The 20,507-nt window shown below is 47.0% G+C and overlaps 1 protein-coding gene across 8 annotated transcripts in view; it reads left to right on the top strand.

Moving 5' to 3' along the window:
• The window catches only part of KANSL3 (KAT8 regulatory NSL complex subunit 3), a 535,939-nt gene that overhangs the window by 469,637 nt on the left and 45,795 nt on the right, over positions 1 to 20,507 (top strand). For all 8 annotated transcript variants that reach the window (XM_086943340.1, XM_086943345.1, XM_086943341.1 and 5 more), the window contains one exon: positions 15,155 to 15,282. In XM_086943340.1, coding sequence (XP_086799466.1) covers positions 15,155 to 15,282 — 128 coding nt within the window. The remainder of the gene's footprint in view (positions 1 to 15,154; positions 15,283 to 20,507) is intronic.

Here is a 20,507-nt window from a genome sequence, read left to right as displayed (position 1 = left end):
AGAGATTATTGATGATCTTCCAGATTCCATAATTGTAAATGAAGATGTTAATGAGGATGTGCATGAGGATGTGCATGGTGATGTACAGTGTGATGTGTATCAAAACACTCTTAAGAAAGTAGCACAATTTGGGGAAAAGTTGTTATAGAACGGCGCACATTTTTTACACGATCGCAAAGAAAAAATGAAAAAGTATGTAATTATATTGCAGTATTGAGGGGGTTAGCATTAACTTGTGACTTTGAAACATTCAAAATAGAGAACTGAGAGGCAACAATATACAGTACAGTACATAAACCAAGCGGTTTTCAAAGGGTATTCATATATGTTCACAAAAAGGAGTAGCGGTCCTTCAGATTATTCTTCAAAGAATTTTTTATTACAGTCTTCAAACACAATCTTGACAGAGATGACAGCCAACGCGTTTCGCCCAGATTGGGCTTCCTCGGGGCAAAATAGTATTATAAATGTCAACGGGACTTCAGTGTGATGTCACACGGAGGGCGAGCCTGGTTTTCGAGTGTCGAATTAACGCTGTCTAAAAGAGAAGAGGTCCACACGTTTTATATTTAAAGATGGATGCCAGTATTCAATGAACATGAACACGGTGCTGGCGCAAAAATTTGCTTTCTGATGAATCTCCCTCTAATGCGTATAATGGTCAGGTCTGAAACAGTAGTGCGTTTTCCTTGCAAGACCGACCCCTACGAAGACTCAGAACCGGGTGCTGGATGGCTCCATTGCGCTCTGCAACTTAACTTGTTACATCTGGTGAAACCTATCATAGTGTCCACCCGAAAATTATGCACTACTGTGAACTTGACAGATTGGAAGCCATCAGTGTTATGAACATATTGAGAGCTCTGAATGGTTGGCTCCCATAGTGGTAGCATCTAAGGAGGGAGGTAAGAGCTTTCGTCTATGTGTCGACCTCAGAGACCTGAATTCTAACATTTGGGTGGATGGACATCCCCTCCCAAATATCAACTAGATGCTCAGTGTCATACAAGAGGGAAAGTTTTCAGTGATCTGAAAGAAACAGGTCAGTGTTAGATTCCTTACCTTAGAACATCCCCAGGCGTCAGACTGGATCTGGAAAGTTTTGTGTAGCAGTACCCCTGCGTGTCGGTAATATTCGTCTGCGGCTCCGCGTCCGTCGTCTGCGTCGTTGGTGCCGGGATGAAGTCATCGGAGTACTTAGACGCCGCCCTCGCGCGCTGCCGTCAGTTCTTTTTTTTTCGCGCCAGCAAGCGCAGATCCGGAAAAAGCAGTACTCCTTAGTTACTTTTTGACTAACTTTTTCGATCTTTTTGATCCTGTTTCGATTTGTAAGACTATCGGTGCCGGTAGCCATGCCCGGGTTCAAGCCCTGTGCCGATTGCAACTGACTAATGTCGGTTACCAACCCCCATCGCCGGTGTCTGTATTGCCTTGGGGCCGACCATGACGACAAGTTGTGCCCCGACTGCCAGGCCTTGACGTCGAAGGCTTGGCGGGAGCCGTCCCGTAAGCGCCTCGAGCTCCAGCACTCGGCCCCACACCGTCCACATCCAGGTCAAGGAGGAGGTCGAAGGACCGGTCGTGAGGCCACAGTCATCGAAGCTCGGGCTTCAAGTCCTCAGGTAAGAGGCACAAGAAGTCGAAGAGACGATATCGCTCTTCCGACTTCCCCCGACGCTCGCGCAATGCGGCCTGGGGTTCGGGCGACACCGCCCACGCGGCTCCACCGGAGTCGCAGGCGCCGCTGCCAGCTCCATACCCGCCGGTCCGTTGACTGAACGCGACGCCGGAGGAGATAGATGCCTTCCTCATGGCCATGAGGTCGCTCTCTCCTCCGTCGGGTCCCGCTGTGGCGTCTTCGGGCCCCGCGGCCCCGACAGGGAACTCAAGTGGGCCGGGGGCTTTGGCCCCGGCGCTTTCGGGTGTTTCGGCCCTGGCGCCGACTCCGGTCCCGACGCCGCAGGGCCCCACCAGATCTGGGTCACCGCTGGTCGACCTTATGACCCCTCTGCCGGCGCCGACCCCCAGAGTGTCGACCCTGACGCCGTCCCAGGACAACGTCGTCCCCGGTCCCTCCCTCGGTCCGGATCTGGCTTCGGACCGTTGTCAGTCGACTCCGCATTCGACGCAGAGAGAAGAGCAATTCTTCTATGATCCGGCCCCGGCCCCATCCTTTGAACCTGACTATCAGGAGATGGCAGGCGAGGGGGATTGGGAGTGGTCTGAGGACCCTCTGGCACGAGAGTGCCAGTCGTTTCAGGACTGGGCAGAGGATCTAGGGGAGGCCAGTGGTTTGAACACATCGCCTGACACTGGCTTTGTCTCCCTTCCTACTGTGGCTACGGAGGAGGGGGCTGCGCACATCGTGGTCCTTACGAGGGCGGCCAAGGCCTTGGGTCTTGAGCTCCCCGTCGCGGCCGTGAGGACTAACCTCCTCACCGAGGTGTCCTTAAACCGCAGGCAAGCTCTTCGGAGCCTCTACTACCGTTTAATAAGGCCCTTACTGACGTTCTGGTGGGCACTTGGTCCAGGCCCGCTGCAGGTCCCCCTGTAGATCGGAACGTGGCCAGGCGCTACCGCCCGGCCCCAGGCGATCCTAGCTTCCTGTCCACCCACCCCACCCCGAGAGCCTGGTTATCCAGGCCTCTAACTCCCAGACCGCATTCCAGACTGCACCACCTGATTGGGAATCCAAAGGTATGAGCAGTTTGGTAAGAAGCTGTTCTCCTCACTTAGTTTGGGGATGAGGTTGGTCAACACCGCTTACCTTTTTGGCCGTTAAACCCACTCTCTGTTCGACACGGTCACAGACGTGCTGCCAGCTTGCCCGGAGGAGGCTCGGGTCAAACTCGCTCAAGCACTTGCAGAAGGGCGGGATGCAGCACGGTATTCTATCCGATGTGGGCTGGATACCACGGACTTGCTGGTCAGGGCGATTTCCACGACGGTGGCGGTTCGCCGCCACGCCTGGCTGAGGTCCGCCAACTTTTCGGCTGATGTCCAGAATTCCCTCATGGACATGCCGTTTGATGGCCGTCGCCTCTTTGGCGACAAGGCAGACAGTGCGCTTGAGCGTTTCAAGGACTCCGGGGCTACGGTCCTTGGGCCTGTTGGGTCAGTGCCAGCAGACTTCTGCCTTTCACTCCTTTTGTGGCCCTGGAAGGGGCGCCCCCTCACGTCCTGCCAGCCACGGGCCGCAGACTAACATCCAGGGCGGCGGCAGATGTGGTAACCGCCGTGGCGGTGCCAGGAGATAGCGGCGAGGCCAATCCACATCCACCCCCGCAGCATTCGCCTCAAAGCCTTCCTAGTCCGAGCTTTCAGGTCCATTCAACGCCAGTGGGGGGGCAGGGTTCACCATCACATCCTCCACTGGCGCTCCATCACATCGGACAGGTGGGTGCTGCAAATCGTCCAAAGGGGCTAGTCCCTCCCCTTCGAGGCGACCCCTCCAGCCATGCCACCTCAGTACCACCGCGTGTCGGGGGATCACTTGCAACTTCTGCAATAGGAAGTTACTGCCCTCTTGGTCAAGGGGGCCATCGAGCGAGTTCCTGGGCCAGAAGTAGATCGTGTTTGTTACTCCTACTACTTTCTGGTTCCTAAGAAGGGCAAATGGGCCTACGCCCTATCTTGGACCTGCGGAACGTCAACGGCTTCCTCCTTCCTTAGCTGCCCTAGACCCAGAATACTGGATGGTAGTGTTGGACTTGCAGGACGCATATTTTCACATCCCCGTCCTGCCGGCCCACCGGCGTTACCTCCGGTTCACGGTAAGCCGCGTGCACTTTCAGTTTACCGTGCTGCCCTTCGGCCTTACCAGCGCCCCTCGGGTGTTCACAAAAGTGATGGCGGTGGTCGCAGCCCATCTGCGCAGATTAGGGGTGTCAGTCTTCCCATATCTCGAAGACTGGTTGTTGAAGGCAGGCTCGCCCCAGACAGTCGTCAGCCACCTCCAGACTACGGCCGACCTCTTGCACCTGCTGGGGTTCTCCATCAATGTGCCGAAGTCACACCTGTGTCCCTCTGGGAAGCTCCTCTTCATCGGAGCGGGACTGGACTCGGCGCAGTTTCGGGTTTATTGTTATTGTTATTGTTATTGCTATTTTGGATTCGTAGCGCGCCCAATCACCTGCAGGTCTCTAAGCGCTTGGAAATCGATGTTATACAATAACTTGGCTTAGCGGGTTCGGGTTCGGGATATTCAGGCTCTGATTCCGATCTTTCGGCCTTTATCCAGAGTCTCGGTCAGGTTGACCCTGCGGCTTCTGGGGCTGATGGTCTCCTGCATCCTTCTGGTGCATCACGTTAGGTGGCGGATGCAGGCTCTTCAGTGGGACCTGAAGTTTCAGTGGGCCCAGCATCAGGGCAACCTGTCCGACTACGTCCTGATCTCGGAGGGCACTGCGAGACAGTTGCAGTGGTGGCTCACGGACCGCGATTGGGTCAACAGCAGATCCCTCTCCCTACCACAACTGGAGCACGTAGTAGTGACGGATGCGTCCCTCCTGGGCTGAGTAAGCCACATGGGAGAGGCGGAGACCAGAGGCCTCTGGTCTCCGGCGGAGTCCGGGCTCCATATCAACCTTCTGGAGCTGCGGGTGATCCGACTTGCACTGAAGACTTTCCTTCCCTCTGGCGGGGAAGTGTAGTGCAGGTGTTCACGGACAACACTACGCCATGTGGTACTGCAACAAACAGGGCGGGTGGGGTTGTGGACCCTTTGTCAGGAGGCTCTGCTCCTCTGACAATGGCTGGAACACGAGGGCGTCACCCTGGTGGTTCAACACCTGGCAGGTTTCCTGAACGCCAGGGTGGACGTACTCAGCCGCCGGTGCATGATGGCTCACGAATGGCGGCTGAACTCTGACATGGCACAAGGTCTCTTTCAGCGATGCGGAGAGCCTTAGTTAGATCTATTTGCCACCGAAGAGAGCGCTCAATGTCATCAGTTCTGCATGTTGGAATTTCCAAGGCGGCACTCGCTCGGAGGCGCTTTTCGTCGTGAGTGGAGCTGCGGTCTATTGTACGCCTTTCCGCCTACACCACTTTTGCCCAGAGTGCTGAAGAAGATCAGGCGTGACCGGGCCAAAGTCATCCTTGTGGCTCCGGACTTGGCATGAAGATACTGGTATCCCGAGCTACTCCGCATGTCCGTCAATCCCCCGATTTGTCTGCCTCTTCAGGAGGACCTTCTGTCGCAGCAGCAGAGGATGGTCCTCCACCCGAATCTATCCAGTCTTTACCTCCATGCGTGGAGATTGAGCGACAGTTAAGGCCATTTGACTTGCGTCCTGAGGTCTTTAATGTGATTCTGGCAGCCAGGCGTCCCTCCACAAAATGCGCCTGCAGGTGGTCAAATTTGTGGCATGGTGCACAGCAAAGGCTGTGGATCCCCTTTCTGCCCCCCTTTCAGAGGTTCTCCTCTTTCTTCTTTCTCTTGCCCAGCAGGGCTCTGCTCTGGGCACTATCAAGGGTTACCTCTCTGCCATTTCAGCCTTTTTAAGGCTACTTGATTAGCCTTCTCTTTTCAAGTCCCCTGTTGTAGATAGATTCTTGAAGGGCATCACTCATATGTTTCCTCCTGTTCCTTTTGTGATACCTCATTGGGACTCAAACCTTGTTCTTTCTTATTTGATGTGCGCTCCTTTCGAGCAACTTCACAATTGTCCTCTTCGTCTTCTCACTCTTAAGACTGCAATCACCTCTGCCAGGAAAGTGAGTGAGCTCCAGGCTCTTTCTTCCAAACCTCCTTTCTGTCCATCCGGACAAAGTTGTCCTGAGAACGCGTCCCTCTTTCCTGCCCAAGGTAGTCACAGCCTTCCACATCGGGAAGTCCATCACCTTGCCCACCTTCTTTCCGCCTCCGCATCCCTCGAAAGAGGAAGAGAGGCTCCACCGTCGGGACCCAAAACGTGCGCTCTCGTTCTATCTAGACCGCACACACCAGTTCCGGGTGGACGACCAGCTCTTTGTTGGTTTCGTGGACGCTAAGAAGGGACAGGCGGTGCACAAGCGGACCATCTCTCGGTGGGTCGTGTTGTGCATCAAGGTATGCTGGCGAAAAAGGAGCCTCCTGTTGGGCTGAGGGCCCATTCCACTCAGGCCACGGCGGCTACTACTACCCTGGGTCGGGAGTCCCCTTGCAGGACATCGGTCAGGCAGCTACGTGAGCTTCGCTGCACACGTTTGCGAGACACGACTGCCTGGACAACCAAGTCCGGAGACATGGCTTTTTCGGCTGTTCCGTTCTCCAGAACTTTCTGGTGTGATCTTGGTTCGCAGACCCATCACTGGGGTTGGTATTGTTGGGGTATCTATTCTAAGGTAAGGAATCTAACACTAACCTGTTTCTTTCAGATGCACAAGTTGCTTACCTTCGGTAACAATATATCTGTAAGAAACAGTAGTTAGTGATAGATTCCTTACCGCCCCACCCATCCTCCCCGTTCTGCAGCCCGATATCTAGAGTTAAAGTTCTTCCCTTTGAGGGCCCTAGTTTCATGGCACCAGTGTCGTTTTTTTTTATCATGGCTCTGCGTTCCTGGTTCGGAAAAGCTGTGAATAAGAACTGACGTCAGCGCGCGAGGGCGGCGTCTAAGTACTTCGACGTCATCCCGGCGCCGACGACGGACGCAGAGCCGCAGATGATTCCGACCGACTCGCAGGGGTACTGCTACGCAAAACTTTTCGGATCCAGTCTGACGCGTGGGGATATTCTAAGGTAAGGAATCTAACACTAACTACTGTTTCTTACACATATACTTGTGCTTCTCGACCTTTCTTCAGCTTACCACCAGGTAGCCCTCCATCCTGACTCCAAGTCCCTCACCTCCTCCATTACTCCGTTTGGAGCATATCAGTTTTCTATGATGCCGTTCGGCCTAGCATCTGCTGCGGCAATATTTCAACGCATAATGCAAAACATTCTTCAAGGGACAGACTAAGTACTGTATTTTCAGGACAACATCCTAATTTACAGCGAATCAAAGGCAGAACATAATACGGTTCTAGCTGAAGTTCTAAACAAATTGAATAAAGCTGGGTTCGCTACACAAAAAGACAAATGCAAAATAGGTGTAGAATCTGTAGTTTATCTAGGTTACATCATGATCAGGTAAGGGAATCAAACCTAAATCCAGTTTAGGGGATTCGGTCAAGCTAGCTCCTGCACTCACAGATAAAGAAGAACGAAAATCTTTTCTGGGCCTGGTCGAGTACATGTCCAAGTTTGTAAAAACTTTTGCAGAATAAGTGCACTCCCTCAGAGAGTTACTCTAAAAAGGTACCCTGTTTGAATGGAACTCAGTGTCGGAATGACTTCACACAGATTAAACAAGCCATAGTAGAAGTTCCCATTTTAAGTATGTTTGACCCTAATGCTAGACCCTTCTTGACAACCGACACCAGTATGAAAGCATTTGGAGTCTCACTTACACAAAATGTAAAGGGACAAGAAAGAGTGATCGCTTTTGCTTCAAGAACTTTGAAAGAACCAGAATGCAATTATTCCACAATTGAAAAGAAGGCTCTCGCTTGCTATTGGGCAATAAACCATTTTAAATTCCTTCTATGGGGAATTCCATTCATCCTAAAAACAGATCATAAACCTTTGCTTCCTTTGCTCTCAACTAAATGCATTAGAAAGTCCAACCCAGTATCTCCAAATGGATTCTAGGCCTACAAGGGTATAACTACACCATGAGTTATGTACCTGGCAATAAAAACATAGCTGAAGACTGTCTCTCCAGACTCCCCATCATTAATGAGAACTCACAGTTTTACTCCCTGATGAGACCATTCTTTCAGTCGACATCCTTGCCATTAGCAAAGGTGAATGGGAAGAATATATGAAAAGTGACACTGTACTCACAGATCTGAACAACTCTATATGTAAAGGGTAGCCTAAGAGTCTTAAAAGAGTTACAAGAGAATCTCAAACCCTTTTGGGTAGTGAAGGAGGAGTTATCAGTCATAAATGATCAAATTTACAGAAGAAATAGGATCGTTCCTCCAGAAAAAATGTACAAATACATAATTGAGATAGCTCATGAAGGGCATCCGGCAGAAGCATGACTAAAAGCAAAATCAGGCAAGACTATTGGTTCCCAAACATGGATTCCATGGTAGAGAGAATTGTGAAAGACTGTGGATCCAGTGACAAATCGAAAGTCATTCGCTAAGCTCCACTCATTCCTGTAGCAATCCTCACTAAACTATGGGACAAACTAGGTCTGGACATTATTGGACTATTAAACTTGCTCACCTATTATCAAAGATTCAAGTTCATACTTATCGATTTACATTCCCACTGGATTTCCACAAAAATGTTCACCACCATCACTACATCTTCATTAATTGAATTTCTTAAAGAAACTTTTTCAAAAGAGGGCTTACCCAGCACATTGATCACAGGCAATGGTGTTGAATTCCCTTCCGATCAAATGAAACCGTTTATGACCACATTATCTATATCCCATGTCAAATCACCCCTCTACTGTCCTAAATTCAATGGATTGGTAGAAAGAGCCAACAGGATGATAAATGACACTAATCAATTGGCCTTGGCATCTCGCAAATCTGTTGAAGAAGACATAAGACAGATTCTATGGTCACACCTAATGGTATTTCTGGTACTTCACCATTTGTTTCCCTCAAAGGGAGAAATCCTGGTTCCAAACTCTCTCCCACTTGGCTCATTGGAGGGTGTCCTGTTTAGGTAGACAGGAAGTCTGTTTTGGAAAAGGTTAGGTTCCATCAGCAAGATTACAAATCCAGATACAACCAGAAATGGGGTACTGTCAACAAGGACTGGCAGGAAGTTCGATGGATGGTCATCAAGAGGCCTAATGTTCTGCGAGCCAAAGTTTCCTCATTTTCCAAACCTATGAGAATAAAACGAGTCAATAATAACTCTGTTCTGCTGGAAGATGGAAGCACCTGGAGCATGGACAATGTAGCTCACCGTTCCAAGGTACACTCTTGGTTGTCTTCCAGTGAGGAAAGTCGAAACAAATCATCCTCCATCTCTCAAGGTTCTAAAGAGTTCAGATTTCGCCGACCGTTCGCTTGGCAGGCGGATTCCAAAATGGGAATCTTTTGTATTGTACATGACGAATGAGACAATGGCCTGGATGTAGGGAGGTGTTTTTCTTCCCCTAGGGTTGACCCCGGAATTTCAGTCACTTGAAAGGGGATCTGCCCTTTCACAACTAAATATAAGGGTAGACCTGGAAGAAGCAGCCTTTTGTCCCCTTAGGTATTTTGGCACCAAACCTGGTAGGAGGGAAGGCCTCTGAATCAGCTTTGAGTGACCACAAAGCAAGAGGACTATTCATTACCCTGGCCACTCCTTTGGGTGGGTACACAGGCACTACACAAAGCAAACCGTTTTCCCATCTTGGATTTTGAAACAAGTAGGCAGTGTGGGATTGTCTGTAGCAGGGCAAACAAGAATTGCTGAAAACTGGGTAGGGTTGCTGTCAGAAACTTTTACCCCCTTGCTTAGTGAGTGCCAAGGAGTCTTCCAACCCGCCCCCCCCCCCCGCCCCCCACCCCCTCGTTGGCGACACACATTAATATGGCACCCTAAGGCACCTCCTCAGAACACTTTCTGGAACTGCACAAGATCAGAAGAGAACCTGCTGTCTGTGAGCTGAGAGAAACGCTAAGGGATTGGACCTTTTGCTTCCAGTCCCCAGGGCAAAGGAGTGGTCAAGTTGGCTCACCTGTGTGGCTACAGGTACATATCAAGCTGCAATATGCCTTTTCTCTGAAGTGCCATCTTACCGGTGCAAATTGATCTGGGCCATTGGCCTCTGCCTGACACCCAGTGAGTCCCTAAGTACCCCTCCTGAGGTTCTGGGGCCTTAGAAGTGTGGCTGTTTGGGCACTAGACAAAATGTGGTAACATTTGTTCCAGCGCTTCAGCAGGACATGCCAGACAATGTATCTAACTGGCAGTTACACATTATCTGATTGAATTTCTACTTTGTCCCACTCAAGGCCCCTATTACTCTAAAAAATGACTAAGATCCAGAACTTCAGCGGGAACAACTTGATTCTAGTATTTGGCCTTTGATTCATCGGTGGCAGCTACAATTTCAGCAGTGACCCACTCGGCGAGAATTATTCTTCTAAAAAATATGGAACTGTCCCTCTCTGTGTTGGGCCCTCGAAGAAATGGCACTCTTTTCTTCCAAAGTAAATAAGTCCTTTTCTGAAATAATCCTTTGAAACTTTTTGACATCCAGACTTTTCATCAGGACCAATCTGCTTGGTTTGTTTGACCAGGGTTGTATCCAGGTTAGCCTTAAATGGTGCCTAGGTCCTGCTCTTCCGCTTCCATAGACCATCATTGGCGCTTTGAGCTTTTTTGTGCTGTTTCCACTTTAAACTTTAAAAATCATATTTATGGTCTCCTTGGACTTTTTTCTGAATGATTTTGTATTGTTATCAGTATAAGAACGACTTTCCTTGTATTTTTGTCATTTTGGTGTCATTTTTCTTATTGAATCTTTTTTCTATTTTTATAAATTGGAGTTGAAGTTTTATTGTTTTATGTCTTTCACTTTTTTGGGACTTCTAAATGCTTTACAAAATTTCTCCAAGTTGTCTGTGCCATACCTACCAGGGGTTGAGTACATGTTTAACCCCTTCGCTGCTGATGACGAGCTGAGCTCGTCATCAGCATACGGCGCTCGTATGCTGATGACGAGCTGAGCTCGTCATGTAACACGGGTTTTTGAAATCTGCAGCACACCACTGTAAATCGTACTGCGGTTAAGGTGTTAAATTACTGAAAACGTGAACTCGACGTAACAGGTTAGTGACTTTATTACTTGAGGTGGACTACCAGGCTCCCCAATTAATAATTAATGTTCTTACATCCATCATTTAAACCTTTGCACAATTGTGATATCAACAATCTGAACTTAGAATGTGTTCTTGTCATTTGCGTCTGACAGGAAATGTAGTAAGTTGCAAGCTATGTCAGTTATTTTTCTATATACTGTGTTCTTAAAGGGCAGAGTATGTTTGTGAATAAATCCATTTTCTTCTTAAGTTTATAAGTGTTTTATCTTAACAAATGTATATAATTAGCAGCCTTTTTTCCACATACCGGTTAATCAAAAAAAGTCAGGAAAGTCTTCATTAGCTCCATCAAAATAGGGCGTTCTGTTACAATATCTCCAGTCTGATGAGCATAGAATGGACAGAACTTTTTTGTCCACTACTGAAGTTACCACGGTTGTCATTGCCACAGAATAGATCTTTTCAACGGTGGACAGTGGGTTTTATCTGGCCATGCTGTATGACAGTGAACAGGCCTCATCTTGAAGGAATAATTACACATTCCACGAGTGGCAAGCAGTCACTCTGCTGCATTCTTGAGTGGGGTAACAGTAAGCATAATAGCTGCTTCTTCTTTATTTTATCTTGGCAAAACATTACTGCCTCTGCTAAGATGACAGGATAAGAAGGTGAGTTTATAACATTAGTGTGAGAAAATGCCTCTTTTGACATGGTTAGCCCCCCATTTTTTTTACCTTGAAAATTATGTGGGTTCGATAGTAGTGCACAGGGTCACTGCCAACCAGGTTCCATGTGCGTCTTCTCTAAAACGGTTCCACAATTGGAAAATCCAGTCCCCCAGTAAGTCCCGAGCAAATGATACCGTTGGTACCTAGGGCATGAGAACTGAAAAGGGTCCCCAAGGGATCCCCCACCAGGGCCATGCTACTGCCACTGCAGCTTACACACCCTGGTGTAGTGAAAAACGACAATCAACATGGAACACTGCCTGTGTGCCATGCCAACCAGCACTGCCTAAGTTATAGGTATGTCACCCCTTTAGCAGGCCTTACAAGCCCTAAGGCAGGGTGCACTATATCTCAAATGTGGGCATATGCCTGAGCAGATAGGCACCTACAATATTTAAGTATTATGTAAGATATTGTGAGTGCCAGGGGGAATACCTATAGATTACATGGACTGGAAACTTGACAACTCAAGTTCCCCATCCCCATGATGGCTTCTCTGAAGCCAGGAGTATTTGGTACCAAACAACCTCTGTTAATAAATGCACAACAATGCCAGTGTTAGATTTATTAAACTATATGGCCAGAGGGAACCTCAGAGGTGACCCTTGAAAACCTACCAACCCTGGTGTGGTCTCTGACTGGCTTTAGGCAGCCTGCCCCCACCAGACATATTTCTCGATCCCTAGGTCGAGAGCCTCTGCTCCTTGTGGCCAGAAACAAAGCACATCCTGGGCGAAGGTGTCACACCTCCTCCCCCAGGATGGACACAATGCTCGAGAAGGAAGCTTCAAAGGCCTTCTGCATTTGTAATGCGACCCCAGCCTCTGCTGCTAGCAACAGATGGCAGCCCTCCATTCAAACCCCACTTTTGGCAGTACAACCAGCGGGAAAACTTAAGAAGAATAGGAGGTGTGCCCCCCCATCACCAACTCTACCCTCACTTGCAGGAGGCGAAGTAAAGCACATTTTTCAGTGCCCACCGTCTTAGAGATGGTAGGACTTATCCATTCAGGACTAGGGTTATGCCCCCCTCCCATAGGAGGGTGGCATAACAGTTGGTGTAAACACCCCAGGTAAGAAACCCATTGGTCCCTACCTACTACTCCCCTGTAAGATCTCTAATCCTAGTATTTAGGTGGCTTCCTAGTCCTTGAAATCAGATCTGCTATAACCTAAGAAGCCCGAACACCGAAGAGCCACACAAGCATGAGAGAAGGAAGACCAGTGACTGACTGTGCGCCAGCCCTGGTGGTTTGTCTGCTGCCTTTCACCTCTACTAAACGACGACTCATCCTGCAGGCCCAGTGACCTCCACAGCTCTGGGAGGACTGCCTGCCTTCGATAAAGACTCTAAATCTCCCGTGGATGGCAGACCTGTCCAGAAGAAACCATCTACAAAGAAAAATGACTCTGCCCTGAGGAACTGCAAACTCTGATGTGGATCCACCTCTGCACCAGACGGCCACGACCCGAGTTCAAGTGGCCCACCGGAACTGTAAAGGTTACCCAGCGCTTCTGAGAACGAGTCTACGTGGGCTGACCCCTGTTGGACTCCACCACAATGCCTGCAGCCTCAACTCAAAGACTCCCCTTGACCGCGACCTGCCCTGTAAGCTTTTTCCTGACACATAAGGACACCCCTGCAACCAAAGCCCCGTGGCCCTTTGGGATTCTGACCGACAGTGTCCCTACTTCTCCTAGCATCTCTGCTTACCTGGCAGCTGTGGGTTTTCTTCGTCCGCCCTCCTGGCCTGAGCCTGTAACCTTTCTTCAACCTCGATCTCCCACATTGAATTCAATTGGGCACCTGACGCTCTGTTGGCACTTTGCACCTGACCGCCCGAACCACTGAGGGTGTAAGTTTGGTGAGCCCCCCTTGTTCTTACCTTAACTCCAGCAGATCGACCCCTGACACCGCTTTACTCACCGGTGAGCAGCACATCTTCGAGAACGCCCAGTCTCCATTGGTTAACAATGGGCACCGACCCCGAATCTGACCTCTGCACACGGCTTCCCCTGTGACGCTGGTGGTGCAGTTTTGTTGCCAATCTGAACCTTGCCTAGTGTTGACCTGAAACACTGAAGACTGCAACTGTGAGTCGGTTACTTACATGTAAAACCTCTTTATTGTTTTACTCCATAGCACAGGTTGAAAATTGCACCAAGTATCCACTTTCTAAAGTGAAAAGTATTTTTCTTGAAAAAGAACTTATCTTAGTACGTATATCTTGGTCTTAAAATAAAACTTGAACAACGCTTATGTTTCTAAAATTGGTGTGGGTCTCCTTTTTGAGTGGTGACATTTATTAATCACTGTGTGCATAACAAATGTCTTACTCTCCTCTATGTTAGGCCTAAGGATGTTTGCAGACGCAAACACAAATAGAGCACTTTGGTTTACATTGAACCCTGTACACTTCTGAGGGAATCTCTGGACTCTATGCACGATATAACTACTTAATGGTATACCATATACAGAGCCAGCATCTTACAGTTAGTGACTCAGGATATTTTTAGGTCGTTTCTCCTCCTCTTCTTGGTTATCTGATATATCTCTTTTATAATTGTAATTTATTGCTGGGGTATGATTCAAAGATTAAAGAACCTGGATAAGCAATAGTATCCATTAGAAGTAAAGCTATACAACTATTTGAATTTCTGTGTCTGACACTGTGCTCCCTTTGCCATGCCCTGGGACCTATGTGGAACCCTTTGACCTCCCCAGTGCTCCGGTCTCATTTGGCGCCTGGGGTAGTTCATGTTCTAAAATCTGTAGTGGTAACGCCACATGTTTTAAATGGTGGACGGGATACTCCTCTCATTTGTGACAGAGTATCCTGACACCAAACTCTAAATCAGGCCCTACATGTAACAAGGATGTAATTCCTGCATATAGGGAGTAATTCAATGCAGGTGAATTTATGAAAGATGCTAATTTTGGAGAGCTGTGGTTATACGTATAATTTGTATTTGAGGGTTATAAAGGCAGAGAGTGGTACAGGGAAGGTTATGGACCTAATAGTGAGCAAGAAGAGATTATTGAGGACAGTAAGTAGGAAGAAGGGTCCAGCCCTGGTCTCGGAGATATCAGGCTAGGGCTGAGGTAGTTGCAGACGAGGGGCTAGATTGTTTGACTGAAAAGTTAGAGAAACATTTGGATGGAGAGTTGGTTAAGAATTGAAGTGAGCGAATGTGTTATTTAGACAGGTATGCGCTGAATAGGATAGTGGAATTTGGGATGGGTTTGTAGCAGAACAGCAGCATGGAGGGGTCAAAATAGTACCTTACAGTAGTTCACATTCTTGACTTTCGTATTTATATTGATCAGATTTGTTACCGCAGGATTTGTTTGTGATATTGGGGTTATAGTTTGGGATGCAGCTAGAGGCGGGGAGCTGACTGCTGATATGACTTTGGCTCTTGCTTTAAGTAACTTGTGCACCTTTAGTAGACCCAGACTTAGGACAGATAACTCACAGGAAGAAGAGATAAAACTTGCAGTACTTCACAGAATGTCACAATTAATCACCAGCTATCAATGATCTGTGCAACAAGGTGTGTCCTAATTCCACAGCTATATTTGTAACCTAATCAGCGTTTATCTCTTTCAGGCATGAAAGCTCCAAGCACTATTACAGTGACCCTGCGAGGACAGCCCAGCCGCCCATCCACAAACAGCCAAGCAGGTGTGGGAGCAACCCTGCACAAACCAGAAGAACTGCTGGCTCTCTCTCAACAGGTATTAATGGTGGGCTGAGGGAGGCGAGCAACTGTGTATTGGACGTCTGAGGTAGAGTGCTATAGGTTCTGCCAGAGGAAGAGTATCGTCCGATGGAAGTTCTTATAGGTTTGTGGGATGAGGGCAGCAGATCCGAACAAAGACCTGAATTTTGTCTTAAGCCTGAGTGCCTCTCGGACCTTGAAGAAAAAAACGAGCTTACATATCCAAGCACACAGAGAATCTGTTAAAAGACAGTGCTCTTTTTATAAGTTGTTTGTCTATGCTACTCCCCAATCCCTCTGATACCACATTTTGTTGAATAAATTCAGATAATCTTGAATCATATGATTCTTATTGCCCCCACACCTTGCTGTGTTGCCACAAGTGACTAACAATCATTTAGGGCAATCCAGAACCCACGATGATGAAATATAATCCAGAAACCACACCAGTAAATTTAGCAATGTTGCAACTTCAATCTGGAATTTTGGAAATCTAATCTGCGCCATCATAGGATATTTACTGATAATCGTGAACATAGAATATCTCAATCTCTGCCTTATAGAAATTAAAGTGTTCCTGGGATCCCACATAGAAGCAGAAATATTCTATGTTCATTAATTTAGAAACGATTCTTGTGACTGAGAACCAATGTTGCAGATAAGATATTTTATCAGAGATTCATGGACGTCCTTAGAGAAGCCTGGGAAATTCAACTACGAGGTATTATTCAGAAAAGATTGGAATTGAATTAAGACATCAATAACTACATTTGGAGATATTTTACTGCACTTGATGTAATTAGTAGGCATATGGACTTCTCAGATCCTAGTGGTATCTTGTATGCATAATTAGATGTTTGTAGAGATTCCATATGATGCTAAATTGTTTTCATTTTAATCAGATAAGGTTTTGAGCCCATTCAAAATGGATAAGGCCCGTAAAAGGGTTGTTAATTACATAAAGGTGTCCCCCCTTTTTCCTTTTCAGATTTGATGGGCCAAGGGCCGGAACAGCATTTTTTGGCTTCACCAGTCACCATTTTCATCTTCAACTGACCGCCAGGTGAAGGCTGTTTTTGCCACTTGCTCCACTGTTGAAGAGCAAATACTGTTTACCCCAAGTTCACTGCCTGAAACCATTCCAAATTTGTGGACAGTGGGAATGTTTGTCCCACCAGGCTTTATATCACACAGGCCACTTGGCTTAGGTCAGGTTGGGCAGTGGGTCTTTCTATCCAGAGCTGTTACTCAAAGGATAGAAAATACTAGAATGCAGGGCAATATAAAGTCACTCCCATTACGTCTATGAAATAGTCTGTTCCTGTTTCTTCGTGGTGAACAAGAGCACTGGTCTTTTAAAATATGTTGTTTGAATTCTAATACTTCAACCTTTTTTTATCCTGAGCAAGACCTTCAAGTTTGTGACTTTGAAGCTGATACTATCCTTTTTAGGCCGAGCGTTGGCGTGCATGCTCTGTCTGCAAGACCTATTGAGTTGACCAAAACCACGTTATTCCCTCCTGCTACTTACCATTGGTTCCTTTTACCATCGCTTTTTTTCCCTGTCTCCTAAGTCGTTGACACAGAGCTACTGATAGTGCGCAGGTCACCAGACTATAATTTTACCTTACTCACCTGAGCCCATAATCAAGAACTCATTTACTTAATCAGGTAATCTTCGCTCTACTACCAGATATTTTTACCTACTAGGTCCTATACCATTGACTTACAAATCCTTGTCGCTGGTACCTGTAACCTATTGGATCAGGGAGTTAGTTTTAGCCCCTTCCATGCTGATGACAGAACGGTTCCGTCATCAGCTACGGGTGAGCTGTGCTGATGACGGAACTGTTCCGTCATGACCACACCCAATTCTGAAAATGCAGCACAAGAGGAAAATATCCTTAGCAGCGATGAGGTTAAAGATAGTTCGATAAACAACAGCATTTGCACTCATAATAACCACATACTCTGGAAGTTTTAAACTCTATCTAAATTTCATAAATGGTCATGATCCAGAGATTAAACACCAAAAGACTCTCAATAATGACAATCATAATTAATGTATAACTATGCAAAAGATATATTATACTAATCATTTAATAATAAGGGAAGGTAAGAAAAAGGGAACATGCTATATATTCAAACAATGTGAGCCGTCAAATTTAAAGGGAGGGTAAGAAAAGAGGAACATAATATGTAAAACGATTTTATCATTCAACTATAGGGAAGGTAAGAAAATGGAACACACTATTAAATCTAAAAGGAATTGATCATTTACTAAAAGGAAGGGTAAGAAAAAAAGAACATGCTATTCAAGAATTTTCTAAAAGATTGTAACCATAGTGGTGGGTGAGAAAAAGGAACATATATATATATTTTCATCATACCAAACTTGCAATCAAAGAAGGCGCTGACTCCGTGTATCTCAATCCAAACGCTTTATTTCTCAATCAGTTTCTGCTCAGACGCGTTTCGGCGGCTTGCTCCCGCCTTGCTCACTAACATCTGTCCATTTTACTGTGCGCTATATATACAAGTACATCATGTCATGGGTTTCAATTAACATAACTAATTGGCATTGCCTGTTACTGTGGTAACGCAGTTACACCCTCTTGGTGACGTGTACAGTTACATGACTCAGCACATTAAATTCATGGCAGTCTTTTTTCACTTGCATTCACGTCATGTCCCACATTATTTCTGACATTAACATCATGTCTGCAATAACGTTTAAACGGGGCGTTAAATTCTCTATATGTGCACTATTGGTCACAAAACATTACACATCAGTCACTCGTTAATTGCGATACATTGTGTTATCTGTTTACATATCCCCGTTCTGACTGTGTTACATTTGTCATGTGTGTTCTCACATTTGACGTGATTCGCTGCGTGCCTGAGGGAAAGGAGATACCACACATGTGATTGGGCGTTCCCTGAGACAGGATACTATCCGTGACTCGAACTTGCCGGTAATCGGTTTGCCTGCCTGTTTGTAGAGACAGGCCATGACTCGGTACATGAGGTGGATCTCCTGTTACTGGTGGCGGATTAATGCCGGTAAGCTAGACCCATTGTTTGTGATCTCCCCAATTAGGTAATACACGCGCACTGTTCCGTCAGCGCTGGCCAGTGCCAGATTGTACTTGGGTGATTTTAGGGAATTCACAGTGTACTGCTATCCGGGCGGTGAGGGAAGTAAACACCCATAGGGAAGTGGTATTTCTGATGTCGATGCTTGGCAAAAAAGTGAGGGTGTGTGTCAAAAGTGAAATGTCTGTGTGACCCTTCTGCGTGCATAAACCCAAAGTGACATAATGTTACATATTTACAGTGAAAGCGCGTAAATGGCGGATGTTTAAAAAAGGGGTACTCGGGATAGAATATATATCAAATCAAAGCTTTCACGTTTAGGGAGGGTAAAGAGAAGGAACAAGATATACGATGACAGAGTTTTATATTTACCTAAAATGGTGTGAAGACCAACACTGGCCACAGGTCAGTTGAAAGACAGGAGAACCCCAAAAGTTGCAGTTGCCAGTAGGCCAGCAGGTGCAGATCAGAATCAGGACAGGAAAACCAGATTTGGATCAGGACCACCAAAGGTTAAGGCCAGCACCCGCAGTTCAGTTGCAGCGCTTGCGCTACTCCCTCTCTGCAGCTAACAGCCAAAACCCTGATTGGGTTATCGAATTCACCAACAAAGTGCTTCGCCAGCACCTCAGCTTCCCAGAACCCCGATTGGGTTATTGAATCTCCTGACAGAGTGCTCCGCAGCCCTCTGCTCTTAATCACCTGTAGAGTGGTTGGATCAGTGACAGGTCAGCTATTCGGACAAGTCGGACAAATTAACTAGCTAAGCCTGCCCTATTTATACCATTTTCCAGGTCAGTGTACCACCCCCCAATCTTGCAAGTGTAAGGATTCCCAATTTTGATTGGTCAAAGAGTGAGGAGAGGTCATCACACCACACCAAATTCTGATACTTCAGTGTTGAATTTAAATTTTATGTTCCCGCCCATCAATTTATTTTCACATGACATTTTTATTCCACCCTACAATGAATGTTCTATTGGTAAATACATTGTATTAACACTGTCCTTGGCTGAGATTCATTGACAAATTACTTCAGCTCCCTCTGGAGTTTTGACATGCTCAGATTGATTTTCAAGATGGAGTAATAACACCTCCCAGGCCCAAAGATTACGATACATGAAAAGATAAATGAATACACTGTATACCATGCATCTCTACTCTATACCCATTATTGTATATTTAATTATAGCATTAGGATTAGGTAAAACGAACAGCTTAGCAAAAGCAGCAGTGCAAGCTTCTCGCATGTGAAAACATAGAGCAGCCATATTAATACTAGTGCGCAGAAGCGACATATTCCCTCCAAAGCAAAGAATAAGTCATATCACGTGAGTATGACAGAGGCATGCACAGTAGAAACCCTTGCGTAGCAGCAGCCATCTTAGATGCAAGCGTATTACAGTTGGTAAAACACATGAGCAAGCTTCTCTCGGATACCCAAATGTTTATGTAAAATGTGGTATTAGTAAAACAAACATGTTGATTAATTCATTAACGTTATTCGAGGTTCATGAATACAAGCAAGTCGCTTCACGTGCGAATCCTTGCTCCATCACTACATCGCTTCCAGTCAAAGCTAAGGAGCACAGGCCAAGCACAGTCTCCTTACGCTCAATTTCTTCATGTCCTGTTTTATAGTATCTTTTAATGTACGCCATGCTGCCAGACACCAGTTTGATTTAACTGAGCCGTCCTGCTTCTTTTCATTTGATCATTTTTTTTACGTCACAAGTTTCTCATTTGCCAAGGCAGCTAGGTAAAGGTCCGCCACATTGTCCCTCGCTCTTCATTGCAGACACCAGCTTCGACTCCTGGTGTATAGGAATGCCCGGTTTTAAGTCTTGCGCGGCCTGTCCCCGCACGATGTCGGTGACTGATCCGCACCGTGAGTGTCTCTATTGTCTGGGGCATGGCCACGACTACGAGTCGTGCCCCGAATGCCGGGCCCTGGGTCTGAAAACTTTGCAGAGTTGCTGGAGACCCGGGAGTCAACTCCACGCCGATAAAGGTCCCAGTCCCATGGGAGGTCGAGGGACCAGTCGTGGAGCCGCCATTACCATCGTTCAACGAAGTCTTCGCATTCGGAGTCGGGTAAGGCGAAGCACAAGAAGTCGAAGAAGCAACTTCGCTTTTCGCCTTCCC

This window comes from Lissotriton vulgaris, chromosome 11, assembly GCF_964263255.1.
Source record: "Lissotriton vulgaris chromosome 11, aLisVul1.2, whole genome shotgun sequence".
In the NCBI taxonomy this organism is placed as follows: domain Eukaryota; kingdom Metazoa; phylum Chordata; class Amphibia; order Caudata; family Salamandridae; genus Lissotriton; species Lissotriton vulgaris.
This window is presented reverse-complemented; position numbering and strand designations above follow the sequence as displayed.